Raw genomic sequence first — 20,639 nt, forward strand, 5'->3', positions numbered from 1 at the left:
TTAATGAGAAAATTCTCAAGTAGATTATATATTTAAAAGAGGGACTTAATACACCAATACTTCTTCTACTTTCCTTCATCTTCACCTGTTATAATACTCCTTACCTTGTAAGGTTCATAAGATTTCCATTCAGTAGCTACAATTCACAGCATAAATGTTCATTTTTACCTAAAATAACTTCAAAGACCTAACATAGTTCCTTTTATTATGATTATTGCATTCTTCCTGGGTTATTTGTGTTTTGCTTGACTGGAACTAATTGCAAAGTAGATTACCTGAGATAGAATTTTTTTTCTTTTGTATTGTATTTCATGAAGGTTTTTTTTTTGTTGTTGTTAGTAAATGTTTATTTTTATTATCCTTAAACTTGAAGAATAACTTGGCTAGTTATGAAATTTTTTGAGCCCCGCTTCCCTTGGCACTTTATGGAGATGGCTCCGCCGTCCTTGAGCTTGAGAACTGCTGTGAATGAGTCTGCTTTCTCCCCTCTGTGAGAGCTCGCTTTTTTCACCTTAGATGATCATATGATTTTTCCTTATCAGTATCTTTGACAGGATCAGTAACACCATTTATGTTAATGATGCTTTATCAATTTTTCTAGCATCATGCATGGTTTGCCTCTTTGAGCAGCAAATTCAAATCTTCTTTGATTTTTAGGAAAGTCATGTTCTATTTTTGTCTAACTTTTCTCTTTCATGTGTTCTAATGTTTTATTTTGGGGCATCCAGAGTGTGTGTATATATTATCTTATTTGTCTGTCATTTCTATATCATTCTATCATTGATTCCTGACTAGATTTTCATTCTTATTCCTGTTTGTTTCTGATTTGATTTGCTTCCTTGTAATATTCATTTTTTTATTTCACTTTTCCCTCTGAGTTTACCAGCTACCTTTTCATCTTCTTTTATGATATTTCTTTGAATTCCTTTTTTAAAAAAGGCTATTTCTATAATTTCTTTGAGGCCATAGTACCTGAACATTTCCTCTTTTTTTTTTTTTTTTTTTTTGTGCTGCATATCCTTCATCTCCCCTGAACTTGGGCAGTTTTCTTCCTTTTTTTTTTCTTCTTTCTTCTTCCGTGTCTATGCCTAGGTCTCCATCTTTTTTGTATGGTTCATCTGTGCATGGGGACAACCATTTGTGGAAGCAGAGTTTGGGAAGGCAAGTGGGGGGAAGAAGGAGCAAGGTATGGCTCCTCAGCTCACTGGGGTGTGTTGCTTTGCTTATCCTCCACTGGTTTGTCCTCCTCCTTGGAGAGGAGCACCTCTCGTGGGTCAGGGGAGTCAAGGCAGGCCTTGGGGCTCTGTGTGGTGAGTGGGTGTTTGCACTCCCACTGTCCTTCACGTCACCCCGGAAAGGTCCCCTGGCCTGTTCAGATCCTGGGGAGGTATGTGTTGGCTCAGACTTCACAGTTTTTAGCTTCACAGATTTTAGTAGCTTGAAATTGGAAGTCATTTCTTTTTATAGGAAATGGGTAGGTTTATTTATTTTTTTGTTCTTCTTTTTAATTCTTTGTTATTTATAAGGAACTTATCTGTGTAAGGAATCTGAATATGGAAAAAAATCAGTGGAAGTTTTTTGTTTTTTTTTTTTTTAGTTGTAAATGGATACAATATCTTTATTTATTTATTTTTATGTGGTGCTGAGGATCAAACCCAGTACCTCACGCATGCTAGGCAAGCACTTTACCACTGAGCCACAACCCCCGACCCCTTGGAAGTGTTTTGACCATTATGTATTTCTCTTACATGTGTTATAGTGGCTGTAGCCTTGGACTTCCAGAATGAATGACTCTGTATCAGTGGGGGTCTGTTGACTAGGAACATTCACTGAGTTACCCATCACTGGGTGGAGAGGACTGTGATTCTGGGAGTTCAGAACATAGCTTCAGTGGCACATGTGGTGAAGCTCAGGCACCTCTAGGAAGGGATGCAATGTCAGTATCCAGATAAAAGATATAAAGAGAACTGATATCTAGCTGCTTTTTACCTGTGGTTATAGGATAAAAAATCAGAGTTACTATCTCACTCATGTGGAAGTTAAGAAATATGATTTCATAGGAGTACAAGAGTAGAAGAGTGGTCACTAGAGGCTAGGATGATGAAGGGAAGTTGGATAAGGGTGCCCAAACAGTTAACCTGGGAGGAATAAGCTCTAATGTTCTCCAGCACAGTGGGGTGACCACAATTCACAACAATTTATTCTGAATCTTGTGAAGAACCAGTAGATCAAGGTGTGGTGGCACACGCCTGTAATTGCAGCAGCTCGGGAGGCTGAGGCAGGAGGATCACAAGTTCAAAGCCAGCCTCAGCAACTTAGAGAGGCCATAAGCAACTCAGTGTCTCTAAATAAAACACAAAAAGATCAGGGGATGTGGCAATGATTAAGTGCCTCTGAGTTCAAACCCTAGTACCAAAAAAAAAAAAAAAAAAGGGGGGGGGGGATTTGGGGGTTCCCAACACAAAGAAATGCTGGATACTTAAGGAGAGAGAAATACCACCCATTACAAAGACATAGCAAATTATCACATTGTACCCCACAAATATGTGTATTTATATGTCATTTAAAATTAATATAAAAATTTAGAGATATCTTTCAAATTTGTAAAGAAGCTGTTAAATATCCTCATACCAGAAGAGTGAACTAGAATTCTCTTCTAGTTAAGAATTATAGGACCGATCAGGCACGAAGCACTGAAAAAAGAAAAAAAAAAAAAGCCCCATTATGCAATTTTCACTCATCTTTTCTGATTTTGGATTGTATTTTAGTGTGGGTGTTTAAATTATTAGCCATTTCAAAAATGTCTTCTGGTTTTAGATATGATTAATCATCTGAAAAGGCTATTAAGTGCCACTACATGGCCTTAGGATTTAAAAAATTATGTATAAAAGCAGAGCAATTTATAATACTGATCTGAACCTTTGATTACACATGCGAAAAACACTCCTAGAAGAACCCTCTTGAGAATTACTGGATGTTCTAAGTATTCTCACTCCATGATATATTGTCTTTGATGAAAAAGTAGGAACTCTGAAGAAGACTTGTTGAGCAAAAAATACCCGGAAGTGGCTGGGACAGCATAAGTGAGCATACTTCAGCATGGTCATGGTCTTGCTTTTCCCTAGACCCCACCGCTGGTGTTCTATCCGTGGATTTCACCTTTCTGTGTACAGACATATCTCTGAGAGAAAGTGGAGTGTGAAAGGGAAGACAATTGTTGTCATAGTGAATTCAGAAATGTGTTTTTCAATGATCATCAAAACAATTGAGATAGATATTTTCCCACCACGACAGTTTTGGTGTTTGAAAACAAGGTTTAAAAAAAAATAAAATTTAGGTTTCTAGCGTCTTCCAGGCATTGGTAAAGGATAGCATCACTTGCCATTTTATTTTTTAAAATATTTTTAGTTGTTGATGGAACTTTATTTAATTAATTTATTTTTATGTGGTCCTGAGAATCAAACCCAGTGCTTCACACATACTAGGCAAGGGCTCTACCACTGAGCTACAACACCAGCCCACTTGCCATTTTATTTCGAAACCCATTTTGTCATAGCTGTGCTCTCTGTGATCTTTAGTCCTCGATCTTCTGTGAACTTCCATGGAAAGCCAGTGCGGGGAAGATTCTCTTTGTCTCCCTCCTTTTTTTTTTTTTTTCTTTTTTTGGTACAGAGGATTGAACTCAAGGGCACTTGGCCACTGAGCCCCGTCCCCAGCCCTGTTTTGTATTTTATTTAGAGACAGGGTCTCACTGAGTTCCTTAGTGCCCCGCTTTTGCTGAGGCTGGCTTTGAACTCCCCATCCTCCTGCCTCAGCCTCCTGAGCTGCTGGGATACAGGTGTGCGCCACTGCGCCTGGCTCTCCTTTTGCTTTTTTGCTGGTTGGAGTTTGAGAGTTAACTAGTTTGGCAATCAGGTCACAGGAGTCACTCGAACTCCGTCAGGACTGTTATTTTGTGCAATTTCTGAACTTTTCTTTGCCTTACTTTCCTGTCCTCCAAGAACTTCTCGTCTCTTTCTAAGTTTTACTCTTTTAATAGAAATGGACTCCCACATGCATACTGGCATCTCCAAGCCCTGACAGTCCTGCTATTTTTAGGGAAGGAGAAAGTTGCCTTTTGTTGTCTGCTTTTCACCTCCCACGTGTTCTTTAGTTTCTTCCCCCTCTGGTCTTATAGTGACAGCTTTCTAATTCCAAATGCTTTTTCCGTGGTCTCTTTCTGGCTGTATTTGTCTTACACTCAAAATTCTTAATGTCAGAATGGGAGTAGGCTCGTCTGTTTCTTTTTTTCTGTAGATATTTTGGGTTCCTTTCCCCTGATTTATTAAAATTACAAAATCTATACATAGAGGAGTGGAAAGTATATTTGTACAGTTTAAAGAAGGAGAAGAATAAAATGAACTTTCCTTTATACCTAGCATCCCTGTTGACAAATAGAACACTAGAAGCTGTCTGTGTGTCCCTCACTGTCACATGTCCTCCACCCCAACCTCCAAATTGTGGTGACTTCTCATCCTGCAGCTTAGGTAGGAGATTTGGGAATTAAAAAAACAAACAAAACAACAATAACAACAACAAAATGAAACAACAACAACAACAACAACAAAAATCCTAAAAATCAAACCAAAACAAGAACAACAAAATAATGGAATAAAGTTTTCAGTGATAACAATAGGATAAACACATGTTTATTTCTGATATCCATAACAAATTTTTGTTTAGAATTGAGAGGAAGCACATCAGTTGTCCTGGTCTGCTTAGGTTGCTATAACAAAATACCATAAACAGGATGATTGGAACGACTGACATTTATTCCTTAGAGCTCTGGAGGCTGAGAAGTCTGACATCTAGATGCCTGCAGGTGCAGGTGTGGTGAAGGCCCCTTCCTGGCTTGCACATGGCTGTGTTTCTGTGTCCTAGTTGTGGGGATCAGGAAGAGAGAGGGAAAGCTCTCTTGTTTTTGTTTTGTGTTGCTGGGGATCAAACCAAGGTCTTCGTGCATGCTGATCTCTTCTTATAAGAACACTAACCCCACCATGGAGACTACTGCCATGATTTCATCTAAACCTAAAGCTCCCCAAGGTCCCACCTCCTAATGCCATTTCCTTGGGGAACAGGGCTTCAATATATGAATTCTAGAAGGGTCCTGAATTTTCTTTTGAAGGGTTTCAGCTGTCTTACTGATGTAGTTTGGATGTAGTTTAGTTGTTTAATTGGGTCCCCCAGGAGTCCATTGTGATTAAAGCTTTGGTCCCCAGGTTATGCTATTGGGAGGAGAGACCTACTGGGATGTCCTTAGGTCACTGGGAGTCTTGGAATGTTGGACTCCATTCTCCTTCTTTCTGACCTCCTGTTTGGCAGAGTAAGCTCTTCCTCACATCAGGGCTTCTCTTTTTATATAGTTAGCTGCCTCAGTTACTTCACTGTAGCAACACAAAACTAGTTAATACTCTTTTTAAACTTAGAATTAATGTAAAAAGAGTCAAACATATATAATACAAATATTCCATGGGCTGACCCCAGTATATTCACCCGCTGTTATAAGGAATAATTGGAAATTTCCTATTTTGTCCTTTCAGTTTGAGGGTGAACAATGTCTTTGACTTCAGTGACTCTTTGCTACCACTGTCATGAGCTATCTGAGGTCCCTCATTGCTTATCTGGATCCTGAGCTCAGTCTGTAGGACTCTTATGTTCCCGTGGATTCCTCAGTCTATAGTGTGATGTGTCACATCTTGTCACATCTTTTTTTTTATTTTTATTTTTTTTTTTTAGCTTTTTGATTTGCTAACTTGTCATCAAGAGAACATTGTTAGGAATGCCTATTCTGTGTAGGCGCACCTGTACCTAGAACCATGGCTGCAATGCAGTGGCTGCCCTTTCTCTGAGATGGTAGTTTGGCAAAACTTACTTAAGCATGGGCTGGTGTGATCTGTAGCTGCAATAGGCACTTCAACTCCCAACTCTTCTCCTGACCCAGGATTTTCACTACCAGGTTGGTAGCTTCTGGATTTTTCCTGAAGTAGTTCACTGTTTTCTGACCCCTGTCATGAGTTAGTAGTTTGGCTATAGCTTTACTGGATATGAACCAGGTCATTTTGGATCCTTCTCTTTTACTGTCACTTCCAATCCTGACCACTCATGGTCCTGAAACTTATATTGATACTTATTTGCTACTATGGATCATATACAGTTAATGTTAGAATTTCTACCAGTGTTCTAAAAATGTCTGGTTTTAAGATTAAACTAAAAATAGACCCCCTGGAAGACCTAAATAGAATAGTTTCTCCTTTTTTCTGTGTCAGTCTCTCTGGGATTTGACTGCTTCTGGAATTGTATAAAGGTTTTGCTTTTGATCCAAACATTGAGAGGCACTTTATGAATGTGAGATTGTCTACCTAGACAGAAATTTAAAGACTGTTTAATGAAAGTTGTCCGACTGTAGGAAAAAAGGCAATTTATAGAAATTTTCTTAAAACTCTGATTTAGAGATCTGTTGTTCTGTTTTTTTTTTTTTTTTAACTATCATCGATTTGATATCATCCCTGGCACATCACATATACATTAACAGAAGGAACACATCTGTCTATAACTTATTTTTGATGATTTTAAAGATTCATTTTTAGAGCACCAAGTGCAAATAATGATCTGAATAGCTTTTAAAAGATAAAAATTCAGTTTTAGTATTATGTAGAATGTCTAGACTCTATAATTAGACTGGAGTAGATGAAATTACTCACCTCTAATCACTATTTTATACACGTCTTTCAAAGTGACATTAATTGTCATCAGCTTTGCTTATCATAAAATACTTTTTCAGGATGAGTACTAATTTTTCCCTGTTACACTTGGTTTTTCATGTCTCTATGATAAAGCATGTTAATATGACGCTAAGATTTTGATTAATTTTAGTCACAGTAAAGTAATGGCTTTGTAATCGTGTTGTCTGTGTTTCAGCAGACCACTTTTGAAGTTGATACAAATGTAGCTTTAGCAGATCTAGATCATTATCTCTTAGATTAGTTTCTACATAAAAGTTTCTTGTTAGTTATTAATCTAATCTGTAGAAAGAGTGTATCTCTTTACGTCTTGGAAATTGAAGTACACTCTTTTGATGGAGGCACATAAAAATATGTAGAATTAGAACAAAATGTAGACAACTCTTTACAACATAGAGGTAACACAAGTGGAACTCTTCTTTCACCACCTTCTGGAAAAGACTGGCCTGAAGTCATCTTGGTGTACTGACAGCTGACTATTTGACAAAGCATTTACCAAATAGATGGGGTGTGTGTGTGTTGCCAATGCCCAACTCCTAGGTTGTGCTACCCAGAGCACAGGTTTATATTTAGGGCAGGAGTTGATGACAGCCATACTCACATTCACTGGAAAGTTTCCTTAGCTGTAATCCAACATTCTTGTTCTATATAAGGGTGACAGCTAGCTCCCCAGTGCTAGGGGCTCCTCCCAGATCTGAGATGATCAGCTTCTGGATGCCTACTGAATCGGGACATCCTTCCTTGACCAAGGATGTGACTGTGAGCAAACAGGACAGGGTTTAGCCAGCAGGCTGGTGAGCCACACTGAATCCCAAGTCCATGCTAGCCGGAAGATTCCCTTTTTTTTTTTTGAGAAGCCACAAATGAATGGTACTTCTTCTAATAAATTCTGTAATTTTCACAAGTCTCTTATCTTGGTATTAACTTGAAATGGCACATCATTTGGGAGAATGAAAATTGTCTTTAAAAAAATTAGTTGTGCATTAGGTAAATCATGACTATTTTTTTTTAACCCTCAAAGATCCAGTGAATAATTTTTTTATGCCTTAAAATGTGCTCAGAAGGTGGGCTTTTTTGAAAACATTTTTTTTTCCTAAATCCTAACTAAAACAATAGGTGCTGTTTTGTATGATAGTTATTTGGGGTCTGAATGAAGAAACCATTAAAAAATTCTCTTCCTTTCCCTTCCTCCTCCTGCACTCCTTCTTACTATGTTGTGTTCCTGTTTGCCTTAAAGATTTGATATTACTGCAGAAGAATGTTTGCAATTGCCACATGGTGACAATTTCTTAAACATAACATATCTGCTATTTAGGAAAGACCCCAGTGTTGTCCCTAAGCATCCCTGTGGTGTATGTACGCGCGGTACCTTGATCGCACAGAATGTCATTTTCTGCACAGTACAGAGAAATCTAGGGTGGCAGCTTCAAATGCCTCTTCCTTTATTGGGCTGTGAAGACTCACCCTTAATCTGTATGTCTCAAGGTCTTCCTCTGCAAAGATCTGGTGCCTGCAGTTAAGCTGGCAGATACCCTGCAGGCTCTGCTTGTGGCAGTGCAGTGTCCATAAAGGACTAGACGACGCCTAGGTAGGGCAAAAAGAGGAGAACACACAAAAGACAATTTTAGGTCTTCTAAAATCTTAACTAGTAAGTAGCATAAAACTACAAACTATATGTTAGCATGTGCATAACAAATTTTAGGGCATATATCTATAAGTTATAGTAAAAGTGAAGAAATAGAAACATTTTGATAAGATTAATCTTTGTTAATAATTTCTTTAATTCTCATTCTTTATTTTCCCTCCTTTTATTCTGTCTTCAGTCATTAATTGGATGAGTGAAGGAAAGTTAAAGCTACAGGTTTCATATGTGAAAAGGCCTCTTCCTGTTGTCTTTGCTGGTTGCTTGCCGGTCTCTCCTGCTGCTAACATTAATTACTTTGCTGATGGCTCTAATTGACCCAGTAAAAGAACCTTATCTGCGTGCAGTCTTCCCAGGCCCTAAAGTCTTTGCAGCCTCTGTGGACACAGACCGCATTGCTTGCTTTCAGCTTTTTATAAATAGCCTTGCACGTCCAAGGGCACTGTCCTAGAGCGCCCTTTCCTTTGAAAGTTCCAAGTCCTTGCTTAAGCCTGTGTACTGTCTGGTCCCAAATCTGCCTTTTCAATATGATCCCTCCTTGTCATGGATGCCCTGGTCAAACAGAGCTTTTAGCTTTTCCTTAATATGCCTGCCTGACTTCTTGTGTTCATCCACGCTATTTCGGTCTAGAGGGTCTGCTCTTTGTGTAGACTTCCTTGTCCAAATTGTGTCTTGGAACCTGCCTGAGCTCTACTTCTTTACTAAAGTGTTCCTGATAACAGTTGGTGAAATTCAGTTCTTCATTGAGGGCTGCTTCACGATTTGTTTTTTTATCTTATTAGGGTATGAGCTACCTCGTCTTATTTTATCTCTGAGCTTATATTCACCTTGAGAGTAGGGACTGCATTTTCTTTCCCTTTCTGTCCTTGCCCACTCCCTATAGCACGGACGCCCTCCATGTGTTCAGGGAATGACCATCTAATTGAGTCAGGGGACACAGAGGCACTCTAGCCCAGCTGCTGCTCTCTGTGTGGCTGGTGGTGACATTATGAATGTCTGTGGTCCTGTGTCTTTCCTGGTCCTAAAATTACTCACTATTTTAATAATTCCTTTATTAAAGGAGCTTTGCTTTTCTTTCTTTAAAGAAATATAGCTTGTACTGTGGTTTGTTATTAAAAAGTGATTTATATATTCATTGTAAATACTTTAAAGAACATAAGTAAACAAAGGAAAGAAAATAAAAGTTGTACAGGAAGCAGTAATTTATTTTACATTTTTGGGTATGTTTTTTCAGACTTTTTCCTGTACGTAATATACACCTATATTAAAAAATATTCACATTTATTAAAAATATGTGAATATACACATATTTAAAAAAACCAACGAACCGTATTTTCTCATTTGTTCTTTTTCTTGAGTGATGATTTGAACAATATAAGAAGTGTCTATAAAAGTATGTATAAAGGCACTCACATCTACATCATGTGTGTCTGAGAATGTGTGCATTTGTCTAGTCATTTTCTTATAAGTAGACCTTGTGGACTCAAAGGCGAACATGCTTCCAGGGTGATAGCATTGCCAAATGCCCCCTAAAGTGCCGGTTTACCTATGTCCTTGCTAGCTTTTACCACTATCATTCATTTTTATTTTCTAAATTGAAGGAGGAAAATAATATCTTATGTTATTTTGATTTAAGGTCTTTTATTGTTAGTAAAGTTGTACATTCATATATGATTGATCTCCATTGGTACTTCTGTTTTCTTTTTTTTTTTCCCCCCATGAATTACACTTTTTATGTTCTATTTTGTCAATGTCTTTTACTCAGTTTTCTATTGGACTGTTCTTATTTGGTTTTGGTTTTTAAGGGCTCTTTATGTTATAAATAGTAACACTTTGTTTTTCATATATTTTCCGTAATATCTTTGTTTTCTTTTTGCAGTGGTGGGAACTGAACTCAGGGTCTTGTGCACGCTAGGCAAGCACTCTGTCAAGGAGCTTTATCTCCAGCACTCATACATTTATCATTTTTTTCTCAATTTGTTTAAAAATTTTGTTTATGGTATGTATATCTTTTGTTATTTATGGAAGCCTGCACATTTTTACAGTCTTATCTATGTTTTGTTTTATGACTTCTGGGTTTAAGGTCATATGTTAAAAGACCTCTGTTCCTTAATGTTCAGCTGTGTTTTTTATGGTAAATATATTGCTTTGTTTCAGAACATATTTAGCTTCCATACATATATTCTTAGTTTGGCGTAAGGGGTATTGTAGGGATCCAACTGTCTCCAAATATTTAGTCATTTGTCTGAAACATTTATTCTTTATTTTATTCTTTATAGGTTTAAAATGTTGTTATTATTATATATTGAGTTTTTGATATGAACTTGACTGTCTTTCTGACCTGCCCCCTGAACTGATTGTCTAATTAGGCTAGTGTTCTTTATCTTTAGTTACTATAGTAGTAATATAAGGTCCTCTTGGTTACCCTTTTTTTATTTGAAAAATGTTTGAACTAGACTTAAGCATTCTTTTTTAAAGGTGAATTTTAGAATCATTTTGTCAAGTTAAAATAAAAAGCTGCCTGACATTTTATTTGGAATTACATTAAAACTACAGAGTGGGCTGAGGGTAATAGACGTCTTTATAATATTGAGTGTTGCCATGGAGAATCAGGGGCTATGATTCATTCAGTAATGACTTCTTTTATGTTTTATTTTTTTAAACTAACAATTTGCAGTTAATTTCACATGCACATTTCTTCACATTTATTTAAACCTACATTTATTCTTAGATTATTTATGCCTATGTATGTGAATATATATCTATGTCTCATACTTATGAACATATATTTTATCTACATATATACATATGCAAAACTTGTTGACATTGCTAGAAATTTTTCCTCCAGATTATTTCTAGATTGTTTTTACTTATTTACATATAAATGTATTTTATTTTTGCATATTTATCTCATAACTGGTCTTCTTACTCAACTCTTACTATTTCTATTGTTTTTTTTTTTATTCTTCGAACATTTCCTATAAGCCTGAGAAGAACAGAATATTGTATAAACAAATGTGCAGTTTTTCTGAATAGACTAAAAAATGAAAGAAATATGGACCTCTTTCCTAGGAGTGACAAGAACTGGACTTGGAGGAGAGCTGTTTCTTCTGGACAAGGTTATGAGAGGTCAAGGTTAATAATGGATTCTCCTCCATTCTCTGCAATTTCACTATGTGTAATGCCTGGTTTAGTAGTTGTGATAATAAATATTGGGTATGTTAGAAAAGAAGCTGGATTAGCAATGTTCAACAGACTGTAATATTCATTATTTGCTTTGAAATTTGTGCATGAAAGCATTTCAGTCATGTGTAACTGGATTCAAAAGATGTGTCCTCTCTATTTGGATTCAGTTTTTCTGTTTAAAATTTATTTTTTCATAACCCATTGGGTTAAAACTAATTTTGTGAGCTTGTGATTCTGTCAGAGAAATCTCAGAATTCTGGTTTACTTTTAGAGACACTGGTATCCATAACAATGACTATTTAGCCACTTCATTTGGCCTGATGTCACCTGCTTAGAAGGGAACTCTCACTTGACTTGCTGGAGGATCAAACCAGTTGAGTGGAGGTTCTCAGCTTGTATTACCACCTCAAGTCCATCCCATATTTATCTTCTAACTCCTCCTTTCTTCACTCCACGATTAACTTGCAGCCCCGTGTTTCTTATGCTCCTTTTACTAGGGCTTTCTAAACTGTGTTATGGTGCATGGCCTCATCACCTGGGATGTAGAAGCACCTACACATTGAACTTTCTGCTGTAGTCTCTCATGTAGTTTAGGTACTCATTAAATTCCTGTTGTGATCGCAAAGAAGCTTAAACCCCTACGTCCTGTTCTTGCTGGGATTGTTCTCTTCCTGCAGCTCTGTTCCTATGAAATATGCCCACACACCTCAGCCCTTGCCTCGCATGGCATCTTTGTCTACCTTAACACAAAGCTTCTATCCAACCTATAATTATTTTCACCCACTTCATACATCATTGCTGCACTCTTATTTCCCAACCTTTCCGTATCTACAATATTTTGCCCAGCATAAATGCCTTATTTTATTATTTACACACACAGGAATACATACTTTCTAGCTCAAAAAACTTCTGACATAAAAACTATTTTAGGTAGTGTGAATCAAAAATTTTCCCCCTAAACTTTAAAAAGGTAGTAATTGAAAAATAATTTTACTTTTTAAGTCTGTTGTGTTCAAAAACAAAAGCAATATAAGGACTCAAGCCTAATTGCAGGTTAGAAGCTTATGCTTGTATGAATGTACTGAGTTAAAATCATGTGTCTATCTTCATTACCACATACGGTAATTACTTGATGAATTCAAATTACCTTCCGTGTATAAAAGGGAAAGAAAACCTTCAAGTGGGACGAGGGAGTGGGTGTAATGCTGTTTCACAATTTCGCTGCTTGAGGCCCTGTAAAGTTGAGGGTCTCCATGGTGACCGCATTGGCCATTGCTGAATGACTAAATGATTGTGAGACCTGGTGGGAAGGAGTGGCAGGGGACTTCTTGGAAGAATTTGTCAGGGGCCATTTGGGTGTGATCAGGGTTTCAAAAATTGAAAAGGTAAGCATTAACAAGCAGCAGTCAGGTGACTGAATTTGCATTCTGAAAATGGGCATTCATGGCACTCCGTTTCCAGATGTCATCTGCTGTTTTCACTCTATTTGTGTCATTACCAGTTTGAACACATAGGGAAGTAACTGACATATTTTACTACTGAGAATTAACTTTGAATATTGTGCTACTACGTACCTAGAACAAAGACATTGTTTGGCAAAGACAAGTCCAGTGTATTACAGTGACTGGTGCCCCTGGCTTCCTGACTCCCACATCTAGGACTGTTGCCTGCTGAAGTTACATGCTGAGAGAGGGAACCTAAGCCACCTACCTAGGGCCTTCCGAAAATAGTGGCTATGTGAAGTGTAATCACAGAACCCCAAAGCAGTGGTGAAGGAGACATATTCACTGACTGCTCAGTTAGTAATATCTCAGCCTTTGATTATGCTTCACCTGTACACCCTACTGACCTCTCATGTAGAACTTGATGTGTGTACCTTAAATATGGCTGTTAAGGTTGGGTGATCATGTGTCCTAGTTTCCTGAGGACAGTCCTTCCTGGTTTCTATACGTCTCTTTTGGTAGCACAATTATTAATATGCCTCTATCCACTCCAAGAAATGTCCTGATTTAGATGATAAATTATATGACCATCTGGCTGGTGAGCCTTGGTACTTCTATTCATCATCATTTCACCTTGCTCTACTGGGGAAGGAATGAATGCCCTCCACCCCCAGGTCCCTTCAGAAGAGCTTGTTTCTCTCAGTTTCCTAATTAGAGATAGACTGTGGGCTCAACACCTAATTTCAGAGAATATAGATTTTAGTCCTAGAAAAGACTTCTAGAGACTGTAGTTTGTTTATTTACATGGAAGTGAGTTTTTAATTTACATAAAACAAATGGGTTCCCTGGTGGTCTACTGCATATCTTTCCTAGTGGTCTTTTATAGGCCAAGGCCCTGTTATCCTTCTTGTCTCATTCTGAGCAATTATTTTTCTTGATTAGCCCACTCCTGAACCTTCATGGTCATGATTGCCCCAAAGAAGGCATATGGTTCTTTTTTTAAAAAAAGTAACAGATTTGATGGGGCTGGGGTTGTAGCTCAGTTGTAGAACACTTGCCTAACACCTGTGAGGCACTGGGTTTAATTCTCAGCACCCAAATATAAACAAATAAATAAAAATAAAGGTCCATTGACAACTAAAAATATATTTTTAAAAAGTAATGGATTTGAGTTAGTTTCCAAGAAACTAGAAGTCATTTACCCTTTCATCCTATACAGGATGAAAATCATGCAGGGATTTTCTTGGTTAATAACTTTTCTAGGTACTAGGGAATCTTGATAACTTTCCTAGTTATTTAGGTTCTTGGCTTGTCCTCACTGAACCTTCTTGTAATGGGAGATGTATACTTTTGGGAGTTTTGGCTTGGCTCTTCACTTGCCTGCTTTTGTTACACACATGAATCTCAAACTCAAGGATTCAAACAAACCTATGTATATATTTATAAAGGCAAAACCTCCATAAGGCATATCCCTCTCTTTGTGTGAATTTCCAAAAGATTAGAGATAATAGCAGCTCCGTTTATATATTTGCTGATGATTATGAAATTCTTTGAACATAAATTTTCAAAAGGTTTCTTTGTGATAAATCCTGGAATTAGGATAGTTTAGACAGGGTTTCAGTAACAACCATGAAATCTGAGACTTAACATATTAAATTATCATCTCTTCCACATTATGGTCAAGTGCAGGTTAAGTGGCTCTCCTAAAGCAGCTCTTCTCCAAATCCTGTCACAGGAACTAAGCCTCATCCATCTTGCAGCTATGCCATCGCCATCTGGAGTATTGTGGCATCCAGCTTTGTCACAGAGAGAGAGCTTGGATAATCATGCAGGGATTTTAATGGTCACAGTAGAGGGGCAGACATCTCTTCCCCTCTCTCATAAGCCATAATCCAGTCTCCTGGCTATAACCTGACTGCGGGGCAAGGTGAAAAATGTGGTCTTCTGTACCAGGAAGGGAAAAATGAAATGGCTTTTGGTGGATACACAGCATTATTTCTGCCACAGTTCCCTTCTCTGACCTCACTCTTGGCTCCTTTACCACCTTTCAATAGTCTTGCTGTTCTCTTGCTCTTAGGAGTTCAGCATCTTTAAGATTTATCCTTGGCCCTTACATTTTGAGTAAAATTCCATTCAGCCCTATTCTAGAGTTCATGATCTTTTCACTTATTTGGTGGTGTAGGGTGACCATGAAGGTCCAGAGGGAGTGGGTTCAAGAGTTTCTTCGTTCCAGTTCTTCCACTCTCTTCCTCTTGGCTTTGAACTTTCATCCTATACTTATCCCTTTACTCCCAAAAGTCATCCATTTTTCACTGAGTACCCTGCCTGAGAAGTATGGTAGTAGCCACCATATATAGATTTTCTGTAACTTAAATAATTGAAAAGGTGTTTAGAAGTTTATATATTCAGAAACTCCCTTTCATAAGTTCCTGCAAATTAATTGACTCTTCTAAACCAAACACTTAAATGGTAAATGAAAAATTTCAATGTATGTTTAGATCAATAATTACTAAATATTTCAGTACTGGTATTTTAGTCAGTTTTTATTTATTTGTTTATTTTATTTTTTTTTTGTGGTGCTGGGGATTGAACCTAGGACCTTATGCACATGAGGCAAGCACTTTACCAATTGAGCTATATCCCCAGTCCTCAGCTGGCTTTTTCTTTGCTGTGACCAAAACACCTGACAAGAACAATTAGAGGAGGAAAAGGTTATTTGGACTCATGGTTTCAGAGGTCTAGTCCCTAGATGGCTGACTCCATTGCTCTGGGCCCGAGGGAGGCAGAACACCATGGTGAAAAGGCCCAGCAGAGGGAAGCCGCTGAGAGCACAGCAATCAGGGAGCAGAGGGAGGGCCACTCACCAGGGACACAGTACAAGTCTCAAAGTCACACCCCCAGTGACTTTTCACTCCAGTCACACCCTATCTACCTTCAGTTACCATCCAATTAATCCATATCAATGGGTTAATGCACTCACTGATTAGGTTACCACTCTCATAATCTGATCATTTCACCTCTGAAAATTCTTGCATTGCCTCACAGATGAACATTTGGAGGACATCTCATAGCTGAACCAGAACAATTGCCACATCAGAACATTCTGTTTCTAGCAGGAGATTGTAGGCAAACTACTGAGGTGTCAGTGTTGGTCACAGGTTCCTTGAAAAGTAGCTGTTTTTCTTCTATAAGATTTTTAAAAGAGAATAAAATCATGGCATTTGCAGGTAAATGGATGGCGTTGGAGAAGATAATGCCAAGTGAAATTAGTCAATCCCCCCAAAAAACAAATGCTGAATGTTTCCTCTGATATAAAGAGGCTGATTCATAGTGGGATAGGGAGGGGGAGAGCATGGGAGGAATAGATGAATTCTAGATAGGGCAGAGGGGTGGGAGGGAAAGGGAGGGGGCAGGGGATTAGCAAGGATGGTGGAATGTGATGGACATCATTATCCAAAGTACATGTATGAAGACACGAATTGGGTGTCAACCTACTTTATATACAAACAGAGATATGAAAAACTGTGGTATATATGTGTAATAATATTGTAATGCAAAAAAACCAAAGTACATGTACACAGACATGAATTGGCATGAACATACTTTACATACAAAGATATGAAAAATTGTGCTTTATATGTGTAATACGAATTGTAATGTATTCCACTGATGTGTGTTTAAAAAAATAAAATCAATTAAATAAAAAAAAAGATTCTTAAATTCAGGCTGGGGTTGTAGCTCAGTGGTAGAGCACTTGTCTAGCATGTGTGAGGCACTGGGTTCGATCCTCAGCACCACATAAAAAGAAATAAATGAAATAAAGGTCCAAAAAATTTCTCAAATTCAAGAGTTAATAGACATAGGTATGGCCATAAGTGAAATAATCCCTTTAAAATGGCAAAATAGGATTATTAAAATGACCTTTATAAGATTTGATGACAAATGTTTTGACTGCTATTATCTACTCTTCTAACCACAAGCAAAAATAATGGTCTAAAATAACTTTGTTTCCAACTCCTAGGCCTGCACCAGCAATTGTGTGGTTGAGAATTTTGAAAACAAGAAATTACTGGTAGAGAGATGCAATTAGATCCAGTTAGGGAAACCTCTCTGCTCTTGCTGTTGCTAATGCTTTCCTCAGAGAGGTGTTATCATCCAGAGCCCTGTTTATGTGCATCCACGGTGCTGGTAGTTGACTTAGTAACTGGCAATGAAAGAGTTTCTGTACCCTGTCAGGCATTCCCATGTATATAGAGTTAGTAATGTCATTACTTTTACCAGTACTTAAATTTTTAAAAGGGAATTAATAGATATACTATAATTTAAGTTTTGAATGTAGACAGTTGTCAGTCAGTACACATTTGATTTATAATAGGAATTGTGCAAATTCAGTAGGAATTGGGGAATTCAATAGGAAAATATGACTGAGTATAAGCATCTACTGTATTTCTGTGTTGCGAAGGTTGTCCTCTGGCACAGAGTACTGGTCATACACTTGAGGTTCTCATTTGACTGCTGACTGGCTCTAAGCTACCCCTTTGCAACCCTTCTCACTGGATCCTGATAGAATGCATTAGGTGCAGCTCCCAAAATGATGCAAAACCAGAGTCCTCCCATTCTTCGTTTAAAGAAGAATGCCAAGGTTTCCTAATGTGGCAAAATTATAGAAAGTCAGAATTTCAGAACAGGAGGGACCTGAGGAATCTTCGGTTGTATTCTTTTGTTTTTTGCAAAAGGAAGCAAAGACCTAAATTTAGGATACATCAGTGGCTCCAACTGAGACATACTGACCTCGTCATTACCATTAGAATTAAATGAGTTAATGCTTCTGTAGCCCTCAGAACAGTGCCTGGACACAGCAAGTGGTCAATAAATGCCATATCATGTGTTATCATTATTCCTAGTGGCAGACCCAAAAAGGAACACAGTTGCCCCTAATTCAGTGCTCTTTAGGAGATACAAATTTTATATTTCACACATTGTTCAGGGAACAACATTTTTAGAATTTGAGTTAAAGTCTCAGTAGTTATAGCCACAGTGCCTACTACTGGATACTTAGTGTTGATTTCTGGGCTAAGCACTTAATATTCATGGATTCATTTAATCCTCCCAGTGTCCTATGAGATTCACACTTTTGACTTTCCCCATTTGACACAAGTTGGGAACTTGCCCATGGACATACCACCAATAATGGGGCTGGGTGAGATTTAAGCCTGCTCTCTCTCACTTCAAAGTCTATATTCTTTACCATTATTTTTCACTAGGAGTTTCCAAACTACAGCTCACAGGACAAATACAGACCTACCTATTTTTTTTTTTATAGTCTGCATTCTAAGAATGTTTTTTTATTTAAAAAAATTTTTAAATGGTTGAAAAAATCTAAAGATGAATATTTCCTTACACATCAAAAATAGCATGAAATTAAAATTTCAGTGTCCACAGATAAAGTTTTTTTTTTTTTTTTTTTTGGAATACAGTCACAACCGTTCATTNTGTGGGATTTTTTTGGGGGGGGGGGCGGGGGTTCCTGTCTCCTCCTACTCCTTGCAGTTTAGTTTGTTCAATTTTCATTGACATATCAAATGAATCACCCTTCAGTTGTCTGTGTCTTGTCTTTTTTAAGCAGACTGAAGACCGATTTGTTTCTGGATGGTGTTTGCAACTTGGTGATGACCTGTCTTTATACTACTGGTGGACTGTGACCATTGGTGCTTTGCCCCCCTTCGTTCGTTTATTGAGATGGCTTTTTTTACACTTCCAGGGTCTCAGATGCAGAAATCACTCTATTTTCTTTCCTTTATAGTGGTTTGCTGTCTTCTGATTACGTGGAGATTCACTATGAAAATGGGAAGCCACAATACTCAAAGGTATGGTTTAAAGCTTTGGAACAGCCTGTGTAAGCACACCCATCACAGGACGGACCCCTGCACCCCAGATTGCTTGGTGTGTCTGTCAACGAAAACACCTGGCCTCCTATGCAAGGTTATTGTGTTATAAGGAGAAATTCATTACAACATACAAATATTTGAAGTAACATTAGCGATTCTATATATCCGGAACAATATGGAAATGTTTATTGTTTTAGTCATGCATACAGTATCTTATGTAATGGTATTAAGGGGTGAACTTTCCAGATCAACACCTGAGTCCAAATTAGGCATCCCTTATTTCAAATGCTTAGCATTTTGGGGTTTGGATTTAAAAAAAGTTTCACAATGTTTTTGTAATTATAATGAGATATTTTTGTGATGGGACCCAAGTCTAAACATGAAATTCATTTATATTTCATACACGTAGCCTGAATATAATTTTATATAACATTTAAAATAATTTTGTGCATGAATCTCATAGTGTAAGATTTTCTACTTGTGGTGTCATGTTAGTGCTTAAAAAGTTTTTTGAGTGTTTTGGATTTCAGTTTTTGAGATTGGAGATGCTCAATTAGGCTCTTATAGTCACAGCATCTGAATTATAAGAATAGATGGGCTCTTAGAATGACTATTAAGTACAAGTTACTTTGGTGCCCAAGAAGGGGAGAGGACAAGAAGAGGAAATTAGACTTAAGGAGCACTCTCTTCATAATCTTCACAGCAGTCCTATGGGGGTGGATATTATTACTCTTGTTGTACGAAGGAAGAAACTGAGGCAGAGAGAGGGTAAAGAAACCTTCTCAAGGTCATTAAACATTGTCATATAAAGGTATTTGATTTCCTTCAGTTGGTGGTTAAACTTCCTTCTCTTCATGGAGGATCAATGAAGCGAAAGAGGGCTTAAATTAAAGCAAGAGAGAGATCATTTGTAAGTAAAAAACACAGTGATCCCCACCAGTCATGGTGAAAGTCTGTGGAATGGCTACAGAAAGGGACTCTGATTTGGGTAGTGCCACTGAGCTTAGCAGTATCCATCAATACCATTGACACAGGAGAGGAAATGGAACAAAGCAAAGTGGGGAAATATCATTGATTTTGCTCTTTTCTAGATTGCTAATGAGTGTCAGCATAAAAGTGGCATCTTTCATGTGTGGACTTGCCAAGCTGTGCAGCAGGGAGCATGGGGATCCTCAGTCTGTAGCCTCTCAGCAGATATTTATGGGTGGCCTTAATTGTAAATACTGCCCAGGGGCCATGGTATTTCTTAGGATCTATAACTGTCCAATTAACAGTGGGCACATTTGTAATTTGAAGTGTGTTTTAGTCTTTGAATTGTATGCCACAGATTCTATTATTATTACTATTCATCAGTTCTTGTCTTAGGCTGCATCTTGGGGGTTTGTTGAATGGCCCTAAAAGTTAATGCTGTGGAAAGTGAGCAGCAATGCTAAATCAAGCGCAGGAATGGTGCTTCCTGGCATTTGTACAAACCAAAGCTTCTGTCAGCTGTGCCAGTGCCCTGAACACTGCGGATGCTGAATCATGAGTCTGGAGTAGACAAGATTGCACGAGAACTTTATAGACTCAGCAAATGAGCAACCTTTGCATCCTGCAGTAACCTAATCTAAACTTCTCACCAAGAAGTTCAGTCGATTTTTTTCCTTTTTTAAAGAAGCAGAATAGCTACTTGGCCTCCAGAAGTCATTTGAGGTCCTCAAAG

General features: G+C 37.8%; 1 protein-coding gene across 1 annotated transcript in view; it reads left to right on the plus strand.

The window, feature by feature from the left end:
- Window positions 1–20,639, plus strand: part of Adam23 (ADAM metallopeptidase domain 23) — a 170,300-nt gene that overhangs the window by 58,026 nt on the left and 91,635 nt on the right. The window contains exon 4 of the mRNA XM_015480982.2: window positions 18,853–18,916. Coding sequence (XP_015336468.2) covers window positions 18,853–18,916 — 64 coding nt within the window. The remainder of the gene's footprint in view (window positions 1–18,852; window positions 18,917–20,639) is intronic.

Source organism: Marmota marmota, unplaced genomic scaffold (assembly GCF_001458135.2).
Source record: "Marmota marmota marmota unplaced genomic scaffold, marMar, whole genome shotgun sequence".
In the NCBI taxonomy this organism is placed as follows: domain Eukaryota; kingdom Metazoa; phylum Chordata; class Mammalia; order Rodentia; family Sciuridae; genus Marmota; species Marmota marmota.